The sequence below is a fragment of the Arachis duranensis genome, chromosome 7, assembly GCF_000817695.3.
Source record: "Arachis duranensis cultivar V14167 chromosome 7, aradu.V14167.gnm2.J7QH, whole genome shotgun sequence".
NCBI lineage: Eukaryota > Viridiplantae > Streptophyta > Magnoliopsida > Fabales > Fabaceae > Arachis > Arachis duranensis.
The window spans coordinates 21,062,038-21,077,662 of record NC_029778.3 but is presented as its reverse complement, the minus strand read 5'-3'; the positions used below and the strand labels follow the sequence as shown (position 1 = coordinate 21,077,662).

Here is a 15,625-nt window from a genome sequence, read left to right as displayed (position 1 = left end):
TTGTGTTTCATGATTCTGTGGGAATCCCCTTATAAGTTTGGTTAGCACTTTACAGTTTGTAATCAGGAAGATTATGGTGAAATTCCATCATTGTTGTGATGGAGACTGGATGTAGGCTGCACTGCACTTAACAACTGAACCAGGATATATCTGGGTGTAACTTTCTCTCTCTTCTACTCCATTTCTGTTTCTATTGCACAGGAACTAAAACCAAAATTATCTCATGCCAAGTGACGAGACAAAAATAAAAGTCTTGTGGCTAGGGACGAGACAAAATTAAAAAAGTCTCCTCAAAGACCAGAAAGTGTAATCAAGAAAAAAGGGGGCTAAGATTCAACCTCCCTTCTCTTAGCCACTGAAAACCATCAACTTAAAAATTATTATAGGCATGATATCCACTCACAACTTGGTTCCATAGAACCGAAAGCAACACCGAGCACGTCAACAAGCTATCAAATGATGTTCAGTAACTCTAGAAATATGACAAAAATAATATTTGGAGCTAATAATGTTGTCAATTAACATAATCTTACCCAATTTGAGAAAACCCCAAATTTCCTAATTTAATAAACCTAATTTCGGATTTACGTATACCCATAAATATAAGGATGATAAAAATTGAAGATATAGCTAATTATTGAGTTAAAGAATTATCTTAAAGCCTTAATAATAAACAAAATTCGAAAATTGAATGCTTTCTTCACTCATTAAGCTGATAAGCTAAAACTCCATGATTTGAGATTGCAGAAATAAGATTTAAATAAATAGAGATGGGATAAAAAAGAAGAAGGAAGTAAGATAAAGAAAGGAAGTTTGATGATAGTGTGTAATTACAAGAAGAAAAAATGAGAAGATAAAAAAGATAAAGAAGAGAGAAGAAATGTGGTGAATAAAAGAGAGGGTTCTCGGGAGGAAGGAGAAGTAATTGGGTTTGGGGGAGGGGTCTCTCTCCAAAAAGATATATTTTTTTCAATTCTTCTTAAAAGTACTTTATTTCAATATTTAAAAATTTACCAACATATGTTGAAAAAAAAGGTGCAATATTAACGACCATAATACCGTTATTAAAAGGACCATCTTAATTTCCAACTAACGTTAATATAATAAAACATTCTTTTTCGATTATTAATATATTAAATGGAGTTAATTTGATTTACATGGATTAAACATTTGTATATATATCGAATTGAATTTATTCGATTTATTTGATTATGCTTAAATTAAATTTGTCTTTTTCAATTTCTATATACTTATTTAAGATAGACATATAATTAATTTTAATTAACGATATTTGTATAATTTTAGTCTCCAATCAATTTATTAACGTAAATTATTCGATTATTTATTAGATAAGGGGATAAACGCTATCTTGTACATCAAATCCTTCTTAACTTGTTTTGGACATGTGCTTCATGCAGCAGTTCTTTATATTAGCTCCTTTTATTTGTTTCAAACAAAACGCGGTAAGGTAAGAAACAGAGGGATAACCCTTTCATTGTTTCATACACAATAATGGGCAACGACTTTCTTTTCCGACTACTTTTTTGCTTTCCAAACTCTGTTGAAATCGAACAAAAAGAATGTGGATGCATTCATTTAGAACGCCGAAAGAGCCATTAAAATACTAAGGAGGTGGTAGTTGGTACGCACAGAAATAAAGTAACATTTCTCTCTTGGGTCGCAGAAGTACGGCTAATACTAGGTGGAAAAAGAAGCAGATTCTTCCAAATGAAAAAAAAATAATGATAATCATAATGGGCGCTTCTTCTTCGAAACTTGGGGTGAAACTGTGAATGATGGATAAGCTGGCTTATCTTTTTCTCAACAATAATAATAATATTACAACTTGCAGTGAAACCTTGTCACTTAAAATAGGGAAGAAGAGGCGAAGAGCTTTTCGGCTAAACAATTACCCTTTCCTGCTTACTGTGTGTGTATGAACTAAGCCTTATTAGCTTCACGAAAACATGCCTACTGGTTCTTCCTTGCCAGACCAATTAAAAGATTGGATGCTGCATAGGTCACATGAATGGTGGTTAGTGAGTAGTGTCCTGTCAGCTGCGGTTGCACTCATCTGTTTTGCTGTCAGCTTCTTCAACCATCATCTTAAAGAATGGAACCTGTTGCTTAAATTCTCCATCATCTCCGTTGCTTGCGTTGCCCTCATCTGTATTGCAGTTTTAATTGCAAAAAAAATGCTAGAGGGGAGCAATCCTTGGGTTAAAGCGCATTTGGTATTTTTCGCCATTATAGTCACATATATCGTCACCTTCTTTCTTGATAAAGAAAAAGAGGAGGAACCGGATGTATATGGCCTGGTATCCTACGCTGCATTTGCTGTGCTGTTTTTAAGTCTAGCAATACAGACTCGACTCGGTTTTTTGGGAGAAATCGTATACTTTTTTCTTGGAGTTCTACTTATCCGACTCATGGAGATAAAATGGTGGTTGGTTTTCCCTGGAGCATGCTTCAGTTATCCACTCATCATTCTTTCTTCATTTCTAGATGAACTATCAGGAGAACGCGGTCGCCTTCCCATTCGAACGCCTCTACCAGCTTCACCCGATGCTGAAATTTCTCATGTTGATGATACGGGCGCTCTAATGAGTCCACAACAATCCAATAATACCGATACCGATACTGTTCCTCTTTTGGCGCCTCAACCTGATGATCTCTTAGACGTGTTCAGGCGTGCTCTACGCCCGCTTAATGGGATGGATAAGGAACTTGCAAGGGAGTTACAACGCCCCTTGAAGGATTACATTACGGATAGAAGTGAAGAGGTTCCAGAGGTATTGGTGAATGACCCCAACTTCCTAGTGGATAGGATTTCGCCACAGGTACTTGATGAGCTGAATCGCTTGATGAAGAATTCGCCCCAGTTTGAAGAGCACATTAAGAATTTGGTGGTGGATGAGTATAGCAGAAGTCGGAAACGGTTCTTGGAGATATGCCAGGTGGAGTTACAGTTGAATGTGCAACAAACATGGAATGACATCCACGATGGAAGCGAAAGGCACAGGATCCAGAGGTGGATTAAACTTTCCAACATAGCATTGAGGATGCTATTTCCTTATGAACGGAGACTCTGCCAGCGAATCTTTGGCTCCCACTCTGACATCTCGGATAAGTGTTTCATGCAGGTTTGCTCGGAATTGGCACAAGATTTACTGAATTTCACAGATCATATTGCAAATAGGAGGAATTTTGAACAGATGAGATATTCGCACTCCGTTTTCCGAGTGTTCAGAACACTAAACCTAAGTATTCCAGCCTTTGAGTCACTGTTTTCTAATTCTCACTTCGGCTCTTCACTCTGGATTGAAGCAGCACGCGTTAAAGAAAGACTGTGTAGAGTAATTAAGGATTACTTTTTCACGGAGTTGGAGGAATTGGCTCACGCAGATGGAAGTGGGTACTACATTAGGGACAAAATTCATAGCACTACTATCCGAGTAATGTTCCGCCTCATGTCATGGAAGGAGTGTCTTCGCTTTCTACTCACATTGCTTGGATGATCGAGCTGCTAGAGACCAATTTGGAAGCCTTCACCAAAAAATTTAAGAATGCTTCCATGGGCAGTATTTACTTAATCGATAATGTTAATTACATAGTAAAGAAAGTCTGTGGTACTCAATTGAACACCATTTTGGGGGATACTTGGCTAGAAGAACAAAGTGCCAAAATCGATCAGTACATCAAGGACTATCAAAGAATCTCATGGGATAACGTGTTGGGCTTCTTGAAGTTGGACAGCGATAATGTGACGGCAGAGTCAATGAAAGAGAAGCTCCAGTCGTTCAACGAGCAATTTCCAAAAACGTTGGTTGAACAGCGTCGTTCGTCACTGGATGATCAGAAGCTACGGGAAGATATAATAGAATCGGTGCGCTTGGTCTTAGTCCCAGCATATGGAAATTTCATCAACAAGTTTCGCGATATTATTCTTGATCATGCTGATGAGTACATCGAGTATTCAACATCGGAAGTTGAAAGCAGCCTCAGGGGCACGTTGGACGGCTCGTTTTTTGCATTTTTCTGACCATGAATAAGTTGCCAAAAGAGAAGGTAAGGCTATCCAAGCTCGTGATATACAATTTTTTTTCTTTTTTAAGAGAATTGATTTTGTCAAATATCAGTGATTAATTAGTCTTGAATTTATTTTACAGTTTACACTTATAATTTCTATTGTTAATGACTTAAAAAATATATATTATTTGTGCATCATGTTTAAGAATCGGAGTTCTAGAGGATGAAGATAGAAGAAGTCTCAGTGTGAAGAAAGACAACGTAAAGATAAAATGGTTGAGAAATAAAACTGATTTCTCATTTTCTGAATTTGACAAATCACAATATGTACAATGCACTAAGCTTCCTATTTATACTATCTAATCAACCTAGCATAATAACGGATTTTACAACCAACTCTAACGGCAAGCTTTCTATTTTCAGTGCTTACAACAAACTCTTAGCTCCCAGATCAGCTTGGCTAACTAGTACCTCTCGGCTGAGCTCACTAACTTTAACAAAAAATAAGTCACATAAGCGCTGACTGCTGCAAATTATTGTAATAGTTTGCTTTGTTTTCTTGGATTTCACTGGGAAAAAATTTGAAAATGCATATAACTGAGTCGAAAGTGTAAACATGTTTCATCTTTTTTAAAAAGCAAATATTACTTTAGAAGGATGCATGTAACTATATTATAGTGAATGAAATTCCTTTTAGATGATTACAGTTTGTCAAAGCTAAGAGAATAGATGATTATCCCTCGTCAAAGCCATGAGAATCCTGGCTATATATTTTACTTACACCCAGAAAGTGGTTTTAATCTATTTAGAGAACAAAATCGTCATCTATTTGAAGAAAAATGATTTTGGAAAGGTATTAGACTTAATAAGAAATTGGAGTTCTTAATATACGACTAAGCTATACAAATTAATTATCTTATAATTTTTAAGAAAGCATAGAGTTTACACTTTGTGATCACTACTAATGTTTACTATTACTGATTATATATAGGGAAGTTTTATGGTGGCATAAAAAGTGGTAGGTTGAAGACGAATTTAGGATGCTCTAACTCTATGAGGTCTACCGTACTCCATATGCTGTAACTCTGTCAAGTGTCAAGTTTTTATGTGTAAAATTTTTTAAAATGCTTTAAAGGAGATTCGAACTCTTGTTCGCAAGGATACAAAAAAGGTGCAAGGATACAAAAAAGGTGATCATACCACTGTACTAAAAATACTTCATACTACTATATAGACAAATTATAATATATATAACAATATTTACTTTTACTTATATTCAATTTATTTTAATTTTAAAGTCATTCATTTTTAAATTAATTATATTTTATTTAACTATAAATTTATTAAATATATAAAAATTAAAAAGATAAATAAAAAAATATATTAATCACAATTTATTTTTTTCAATAAATACTTGTAGTATATAATAATAGGTAAAGACTCACATGCAGTTATTTTTATATGAAGTAAATAGTTGAAAAATTTTAGATGATATTTAAACTCATGCAAATTATTGCGCTCCACACCAGCCTAATGGACGTCAGAACGAACCGGTGTAAGGCTAATGGGTCACTCGATTATTGGTTCAATCGGTGAGTCACTGGTCGAACCGGTTAACCCGATATAATTAAATAATTATATAAAATTTAATTATTTTTTTATTATAACTAATTTTATTTTGTTTTTATAAAAATAATTATCATTTTCAAAGTTTAATACTTTATTAATTAGTTTACATTTATTGTATTATTATATTATTATAGGTGAAAACTCACATACAGTTATTTTCATGTGAAGTTGATATTTAAGAACCGTCAGATGATTTAACAAATTTGACTAAATATCATCTAAAATTTTTCAACTATTAACTTCTTATGAAGACAACTGCATGTGAGCCTTTACCTATTATTATATACTACAAGTATTTATTGAAAAAATAATATTAATAGATATTATATAATCATAAAAAAATAAATTGTGATTAATAAATTTTTTTTGTCTATCGTTTATCTTTTTAATTTTTATATATTTAATAAATTTATAGTTAAATAAAATATAATTAATTTAAAAATGAGTGACTTTAAAATTAAAATAAATTGAATATAAATAAAAATAAATATTGTTATATATATATTATAATTTGTCTATATAATAATGAGAAGCATTTTGGCAGAGTGTTATAATCACCTTTCTTGTATTCATGAGAGTAACCGTTCAAATCCCATTTGAAACATTTTAGACAAGTCAGTTCATGAGCTAGCTCGAATTTGACTTGTTAATAGCTCGATAAGCTAAGCTCGTAAGCTAGTAAGCCAAGCTTGAGCTTGGAATTGAGCTCATAAATTAAATGAGCCGAGCTTGAACTTGGATAAGCTCAGCTCATTAGCTCGTGAGCTGACTCGATTATATATTAGAACACATATCCTATATGCATTTAATCTATACTTTTAATATTATAAACATACATATAAAATAGTACCTCGTGAGCTCGAGCCAGCTCGTGAGCTTTCGATGAGCCGAGCTTGAGCTTAAGAAATAGGCTCGATTGTTCATGAGTCGAGCTGTGAGGCAAGCTCAATTTTTGTGACCCGAGCTCGAGCTTAGTCTAGCTCGACTCAGCTCGGCTCACGTTCACCCCTACCTCGAGAGAGTTGGAGCATCTTAAATTCGTCTTTAACTCATTGAATCACCACATGTATTCTTCCTATAGACTAGTCAACTCTTAGTCACTCTTAGTCTTAGCCACTACTTTCTATGCCACCATAGAACTTCCCATATATATAATAATCAAACTAACTTACTTTTTATTTTTTTTTTCAAAAATGGTTTCATGTCACATGTTTCTCCTTTTTGTCCACTTTGTTTATCTGCTCTCACAGATTTACTGATTCACCCTTTATATTATCACGTTTGCAGGCTCTTTTTGTTTGGTTGATACTTGCATGATTGCTATTGTTTTTGTAGTGGTATACTTCCAATATGTTTGTTGGGAGGCTAGGATACTGCAGCTAGCTTCTCATTCTAAAATCTGTAATAATAAAGTTAGCTAGGTACTTGGCTATTTTAGTTATTTTAAATAAATTTGAGATGTAATTATTCTTTAGCTATAAGCTTGGGAATAAGTATTATTTTGGATTTTTTTTTGGAAGTTTAGTTTCAAGTGTGGTGATTTAGTTTTCCTTTTTCTCTCTTATAGATGATTTGGTGGATGTTATGCGGTTCCAACAACATCTTTTTTATTGGTTCTATAAATTGAGCATAATTTTGAATTTTGAGATGTATCATTTTATAATGTAGCTTATAAAATTTTAGAGTTATATTTATCTACTTTTATATTTTAAATACTAATTTATTTTGTCTCTTTTTTGGTTAGAAAAAAATTTTGTAAGACTTTTTTATTTTTTCTTTATATTGATAAGAAGTGTTTTGTTTTGCTTATTTTTTGAGAGTTGGAAGTATATATTGTTTGATTAACAGTATACATTAAAATCAGTTACTAAAAATTAACCACTAAAATAAAATACATATTCGCATACAAAATACACATTAAAAATTAGTTAAATTATATATGTATTGTAGGATAAGGTGTTTTGGTGTAAAGTAGAGATTGTCACTTTGTTGGCAAAATATTTGATCGAGCCCTCTCTAAAAATTTCATTGAATGGAACTCCCTAAAATATTTATGAATTTGTCCCATTTTGCTATCCTATGTTCACTTATTGGCAACAAAATATTAAGAAATTTATTATATGTTTATATATATCACATATTTATATATAAAATAATCAATTCTAAATTTATTTTCTAATTCCAAACAAGATGGGAATTGATTTTCTCAACATTTTCAAACACAGCCTTATGTATGTTTTTTAATTTGTGAAGTGAAAGAGAACTTTGCTTAAGAAATCAAAACTTGGGATAGATGTTAAGACAGCTATTTTAGGCGAGGGAAAATACTATGAAAGGAGTATTCACCAAGTATTTGCTATCTTGAACATTCTTACTTAGAGGAAGGAAATACACTGGATCAAGTGGGTGTAAGTATCAAATGGTAACATTTTACTGTATTTCAGAATATACCGAGTTTGAATTTATTGTTGTTTCGAAGTTGAAGAGGTTTCTGGTAAGTGGTGTTCGGAAATTAATTAAATACAACAAGTGGTATATGCGTCCATCACAGTCTTTGCATTAATTAAACTCTCTACAAATAATTGCTTAAGAATAATAATACTCTCTTCATATAAGATTTATTCCAAACAGATCAAACCTACGTAATTTTATAATTCTGAAAAGAAACCTTGTGTGTATAGGTTGACTAATGACGTTGATCAATAAGTCATACATCTCTGTATAAACAACTCTGCTTCCTGCAAGCATTGCTTGTAATATAGTAACCCTTTTGCAAATTATTTATTGATAACAAACTTGACCTTTATTTTGGGTGCGTGTGTGACTTGGGATTAAATTATCTTAATCTTCTATGTTGTGAATGTTTACATCCAAAATTTGTATTTGAATGATGATTTTAAAATGCATGAGACTGTGGACTAAGACATTAAAAATTATTCACCCTTGACACTGCTTGCTATTGTCTCATAAACATAAAGGAAAAAGCCGAAATTTAGTTTGGTGTGAACTTGCATGCTTCTTCCAAACTTCGTCTGAACGAACTAGGAAGAAGCTTGTCTCAACTACTGTCATTTTAAATATGGAGGGAAGTCCCCAAGAGCCTTTCATCTAAAAACTTGCCGCTTCCGCATTCATAACATGCTTTCCTTGCTCAACCGAATACAATGGCTTCTGCAGCCATGGAGGATAGTGGGTTTTGTGTCATGTGTGGTTGGAGTGTCATGTTATGCCATCAGTTCCAACTTCAACCATCTTTTGGGACACTGGAACCCTCTCAAAATCTCCCTCTATATTATTTGCAGTACCTTCTTCAGTATTATAGTTTTATTTGCAAAGGAGTGGCCACGGTCGAGCAATCCTCAGATCAAAGCGCAATTCGTTTTTGTTGTGTTGATGTTCACCTTTATTTACACCTTCTTTTCCAACAAAGAAGAAGTGAAGAAGCCAGATGCATACGGCCCGATATCCTTTGCTGCGTTTACTGTGATGTCTTGGAGTGTATCAAGACAGACTAACCATGGATTTGTATCAGAAACTCTCTATTTTTTTCTCGGAGAACTAATTTTAGAACTCATGAAGATAATAAATTGGTGGTATGTTATCCTTGGAGCAACCTTCAGTTATATTCTCATCATCATTATTCTTCGATTAAGTAACAGACAACATCACCTCCCCACTCAAGCGCCGTACACCAGCTTCAGGCATGCTCTAAACCAAGATCCACATGACGAAGGCACCTCTCCTCTTGCAGCGCCTCAACCACCCAGAGTTTCTGAAGACATCGTACATAGCTTCAAGCTTGCTCTGAAGAAACTTCATCAGGACAACTGGAGACTTGCCTGGGAGTTACAAAATCGTCTGAATAGATACCTTACAGATGAGATTGACAAGATTCCGGAGGAAACTCTGAATGATCACAACTTCTTGGTGGATGAGATTTCTCCACAAGTACTTTTGGAGCTTCATAAAACTGCAAATCTCATGATTTTGGGGCAGCGCGAAAGGGATTGCGTGGACGAGTACATAAATAGTCGGATACACTTCTTGGAGATGTGCCAGTCGGAATTGCGGTTGGATATTTTCCAGTTGCAGCAAAAGGAGAATATAAATGAGGAGGAGATAATTAAGAAGTGGATTAAACTTTCCAGCATAGCAATGAGGATATTATTTCCAAATGAAAGGAGACTTTGCGATCGAGCCTTCAACATCTCTTCCATCTCGGATAACTGTTTCATGCAGATTTGCACCAAATTGACAAAAGATTTACTGAGTTTTGCTGATGGTGTAGCAGATAGGAGCCAAGGGCAGAGTGGTTATTTGCCCAACATTCTCCAAGTCCTCAACACACTGAATGACCAAATCATCCCTGCATTCGATTCACTTTTTTCTATTCAATCCAACACCTCCCTCAGGAGTGAAACAATCACCGTTGTAAATAGACTAAGGTTAGCAATCAGGGACCAGCACTTCAAGGGGTTGGAGGATTTAATCTGCCGCGACGATAGGCCAATCCCTCGTCGTGGTAAAACCCATAAACTTACTGTTGAAGTATTGAACCGCCTCAGAGACGCCTTCGAGGATAGGGACATCCTTGAACCAATCCTCCGTGATTACCCAAAAGTCCTTGTTAGCGAGGGGATGTCTTCGGTTTCAGCCCACATTGCGTGGATTATAGAACTACTAGAAACCCATTTGGAAGCTAAGTCCAATATCTGTTGGGATGGTGCCTTGGGTTGTTTTTTCTTAATGACTAATGTCAGCTACGTAAAACGGAATGCTTGCAAAATTGAATTGGATACCCTTTTGGGGGATGATTGGATCCAACAACAAAAGGACAAATTCCGACAGTACCTCGAGGACTACCAAAGAAGCTCTTGGGATACGGTACTGGGATTTTTGAAGCTGGACAATGGTAATCTGACGGCTGAGTCAATGACAGAGAAACTTTCCTTGTTCAACGAGCACTTTTATAGAATTTGGCATGATCAGATTACGTGGTTTGACGGTGGTTTCGAGACAGAGTTACGTGAAGAAATAATAGAATCAGTGTGCAAGATCTTAGTCCCAGCATACGAAAATTTCGTTGCAGTGTTCCGTGATGTTCTTCCTGAGCATGCTGATGACTATATCTTGTATTCTGCATCGAAGTTTAATGATGCGTTCTACGGCTTCTTCAAAGGTTTCGATTGGTATTGACAAATATCCCAAGAGGAAGAAGGTAAGGCGAAGCTTGCCGGTTATGTTAGGTTGATTTATTTATTTATTTATTTATTGGTGACTCTAGGTTGATTTAATTTGATTTCTTGTTTAAGTGAGATTGTTATGAATATTTATTATATTTTGTTAGAGATATAACTATTTATGATGCTGGTATCACTTATAAAATTAGATTAAATTAGTCCTAATTGATAAATTCTAATTTCAATTTCATGTATGAATATCCACTTTATCGTGTTGTTTTGTCGATTTTTAACAAATCGAGTGTGGTTCAATATCTAATAGTTTGGGAGCAAAACCTACTCCTCTGTGAGTACCAATTCTTTAAAGTGCATCAAAATGTCTTTTTGATTGAACAAAATAAAAATAAATCTGAAAGAAAGATAAAATACATTTTGAAAATAAATTGACTGGAATTGAAATAAATCGTATTGAATTTAAATAAAAACAGTAAACCACTTTCGATGAAATCGAAGGACTTTTGAAATCAGAAACAAAGTGCTGAATCTTAAAAGAAAACAAGGAAAGTAAAGTTGCTTAAAAGGTAAATTTGCAGAGAAAATAAAGATTACAAGAAAACATAAATGAAATTTAAAGATGTGGAAGGAACCCTGCAGAAAAGTAACTCGAACGCAGATTCAGAAAGTCGCTGGGATATGGGTGTGCTCGAGTGTTTTCTGAAGCAAAGTTCCAACTCCTGTTTCTTCAACTTTTCATTTATTTATAGAACTCCTCAACTAATCAGTGAATCAGATTCAAATATAACTTCTACACACGTACGTCAATCCTTAAATAATCGTTCCTGCTCTTTCTGCGAAATATGTGTAACCGCAAAAATCATCTTCGAATAACCTTCCTAAGTTACGTTGACTAGCTCCAGTTCTCCATTCTTTGACAAGCCTTTTTTCTATGTAGTCCTCCATTCTTCGAGAAACCAATATCCATTAAATTTTGAGCTCAAGATTTATCGAAATTAAATATTTCAATTAACAAATTGTCCCCTTAGGATTAACGTGTTTTTCGCTATCATTTAAGGTTAAAACACTTAATCCTACTTTACTTTTAAATTATCACTATAACCAATAAATTTACTTTTAAATGAATTTTATTAACTCCATTAATTCATGCCCACTATAGCACGTTCCCCACTACTGACCATTTCTCTTTCTTCAATTTCGCCTACTCAAAGAAGTTTCCCAAATTTTAAAATTTGAAAACAGATAAAAATATGAAACGGGAATATCATTTACCACCTTAATTTTCACTTGAAGGAATTCCTACCATCATCTAACGTCGTACTCTTGTCTTTTAAATTCTTCTTTACTTTTCAAACTTTACTTTTACCAATCCCTTCTGAGCTCTCCTGTACAAAATTTCCTTTCTGCAACCAAATCAACCATTTGAAGTTTCTTCACATGACCATCAATGGCTTCTTTCTTTGTTCCAAAAACCCTTTTTGCTAAAGATAAAGGCAAAGGCCCCATAACTGAAACCTTCGAACAACTCGCTTTGCAGGTTCTGAATTGATTCAATGATATCATCATTGAAGATCCCCAAGATTTGCCTAAAGATAAAAGGATTCTAATCCCTTTTACTGCTGATGAGAAAACTTACTGTTTCGTCGGACCTTTACAAACCCTGGAGCAAACTAAGAAGAATGCCCAAGTCTTTTCTAATGCTAAAGAGAAAGACTTGCTCATAAAACAAGACCTTTTCATTGCCCCTTTTATCGATCATAAAAAATCTTTCAGAAACAACCCAAAAATTACTCCCCGAGGAGCTGATTTCCTTGCTTGGTATCAACGTTTTGAACCATAAAAAAGGTGCCACTTGGAAGGCACAAGGTATCTACGACCTCCTTCACCTCTCTCATTTCTCACCTACTATACACCATTAGATGATTGGAGCTGTATTAAGTTTTTGGAACAAAACCACCAATAACTTTCATCTCCTATACGGCATGGTGGGGTCCACACTATTTGATGTTGCCGTCATTACTGGCCTTCCAATAAACTACCCTAAAGCAACATTCGATATAAAACCAACTCGATTGTATCAAATAACTCAGAAGAACTCCTACAGTGATTTCATCAACCACCACATAGGTCACAAAAATGATCCTGTGATCGATGAGGAAAGTGACTTTTTTGTACTACTGGCTGAATGCAATTACTTGCTTCTCGAGGAGTGTTCAAATGCAGAAATCGTTCCTCCCATTGGCTGCCTTTTCTTCATGAAGGTCACAAATTTAACTTAGGCAAATTGATTTTGGAAAACTTGTATGATGAATTAGGGCATTTAGTTGACTTCCTTCGAAATAAATCCTCAATCAATGTGGGAGGTCCTCTCTGGCTTCTATAAATTTAGTTCAATGCTATTTTTAAAAAATTCATGAAGCAAGATGGAAGAAACACTTCAGAGAAAAAGCATATTGAAGGGATTCGATTAACCCTTTTCAACCAAATTTCAAAAATGTCACTTCGACTGAAGATCTCTTTTGGGTTGTAATTTCATTATTCCACTCCTGCAAAAGCTTCTAGAATGAGGATCTAAACTTCACCCCTTTCATACGTCGAAACTGTTGACCACCTTGGTTTGAACGACTCATTTTCCCAAATGATGATGATAAAAATGATGTAGCAAGTGAAACTTGGGCAAATCTTCTTGTTATTCAAGTATTTCCGATTGGGATTCCTCAATATAAGAAAGAGCAATTTAAGGTGACTCTTTGATGCAGGATTTAGAATTTTCATAACTTAACCGGCAAGTGCACCGGGTCATCCAAGTAATACCTCAGGTGAGTGAGGGTCAATCTCACGAGGATTGATGGACTAAGCAACAATGGTTATGTAATTGGCTTAGTCAGACAGACAGAAAAGGGGTTGTTGATGGTTGAAGACGCATAAAGCAATAAACAAGAGAATAAAGAAAGCAAATAAAAGGTTTGGTGTGAAAATAGTAAGAGAAAACAGTTAAGGTTTCGGAGATGTTTATTTTTTCCGATTAAAAGTTCTTACCAACTATTTTAACAATGCATGATTCATTCCATGGCAAGCTGTAATTAACTAAACCCTAATTTCTTAGTGATTTAGTTTCCTCTAACCTTCGTTAACCGCCACTCTCGTGGTCACTCAATTCCAATTAGAGTGTTAAGTGCAAAAATAGTTTATGGCCACAAAAATCCTAATTATCCAAAACTAATTGGATTATATGTTACATATCCCAATTAGTTAATGTAATTATCAATCCAAGAGGAATTTGTTTTCAAGCTGTTGTTCAAGCGAGATAACTCTCTCGAGAATCACAAAAACTCATGCAAAATAAGGGTCATACTCTTGTTCCACCCAAATTCATAAGATTAAGAACGAAAAACAATCCTTGACATTGAATCAATACATTAATTAAAATAGAAAAGCAATAGTCTTAATCCATAGAAATAAACAGAGTTCCTAACCTTAACCAAGAGGTTTAATTGCTTAAGACTTACAGAGAAACTAGGGTTCTGAAAAACGTACGGCAGTCTAATCCCTGGATTAAAGGTGGATCTTATTCCTCTTATACTAACCTAATTTGATTTGAAAATAAAATAAAATAATCAAACCTAAAACTAAAAGATATTATTTGTAAATAAAAATTACAAAAAGAAAATAAAATATCATTAATAAGTGTTAAATCCAATTGGGAAGCTCAAAGAGAGGGAATTCGGGCCAAGCTGGCACTAAATGCTGGCTGGGTGTTTAACTCCCTAGAGGGGGCAGCACGTTGCTGGCTTGTGTCCCTTGCTGGTGTTAAATGCCAGTTGGGCGTTTAACGCCCAGGGGAGATGTTGCCAATTTTTTTTCTTTTTGCTCAAAACTCTGCCAAATTATTCCGAATGTCACCTTAAATCATAAAAATACTAAAACAACTCAAAATAGCATCCAAAGAGGATTTTTGCACTAAACATTATAAAATTAAATAAAATCAAATAAAAATAACTAGAAAATGAAGGAAAAAAGGGTACAAGATGCTCACGCATCACAACATTAAACTTAAATTGTGCTTGTCCTCAAGCAACCAAAAATAGTATAGGACTAAGAAGAGAAAATTTCTGAGACTTGAGTTGTCATTTAAGCTCAGGTCTAGTTATGGAATAGGGCTAATGACACTCTAATTCTGAATAGCTTCGACATCTCACTCTTCTTTGAATCTTAGAAATATTAGTATCCTTCAGAACTAGAACTCGGATAAAATTATAAATTCTCTTCTTTAGCCTCTAATTGATTCTTAAACACAGCTTTTTCTTTCTTTTCTTTGATACTTTGTACCTTGAGCCTAGCCGTGACTCCTATTCACAGTATGTGGTATGATTGGACTTCTAGTGAACACCACTTTCATGCCAGGTGAGAAGTCCTCAGTAGAAATCTTCTTGTTCCTCTAGCCTTTGGGTACCTTCTTCTTGGGTCCTCCTCTATCTTTGGTGGGTGATAAACGCCCGACACCAAACTTAGATTTGATATCATGGGGGATTATATGGCTTTTCACCAGGTGAGAAGGCTTAAGCATTGCTTTGTATGTAAGTACCTCTTTTGTTAGAGAGTGGTGGAGGTTTGTAAACCTTGAAAACCATGCAATCTTCATGTAACCTCAACACTAATTCACCTCTCTCAACATCAATAAGGACTCTTTCAGTGGCTAGAAATGACCTTCCTAAGATTTTGGGGTCATCTGTATCCTCTTCCATGTCGAGTATCACGAAATTTGCTGGGAG

The 15,625-nt window shown here is 34.7% G+C and overlaps 2 protein-coding genes across 2 annotated transcripts; both read left to right on the top strand.

Moving 5' to 3' along the window:
* Window positions 1–1,967: 1,967 nt before the first annotated feature.
* On the top strand, window positions 1,968–3,518 carry LOC107458225 (uncharacterized). The gene has a single exon (XM_016076422.3). The coding sequence runs from the start codon at window positions 1,968–1,970 to the stop codon at window positions 3,516–3,518; it is 1,551 nt and encodes a 516-aa protein (XP_015931908.3).
* Window positions 3,519–8,760: 5,242 nt separating this feature from the next.
* On the top strand, window positions 8,761–11,077 carry LOC107458239 (exocyst complex component EXO70B1-like). The gene has a single exon (XM_016076434.3). The coding sequence runs from the start codon at window positions 8,797–8,799 to the stop codon at window positions 10,852–10,854; it is 2,058 nt and encodes a 685-aa protein (XP_015931920.2). The 5' UTR covers window positions 8,761–8,796; the 3' UTR covers window positions 10,855–11,077.
* Window positions 11,078–15,625: the final 4,548 nt, after the last annotated feature.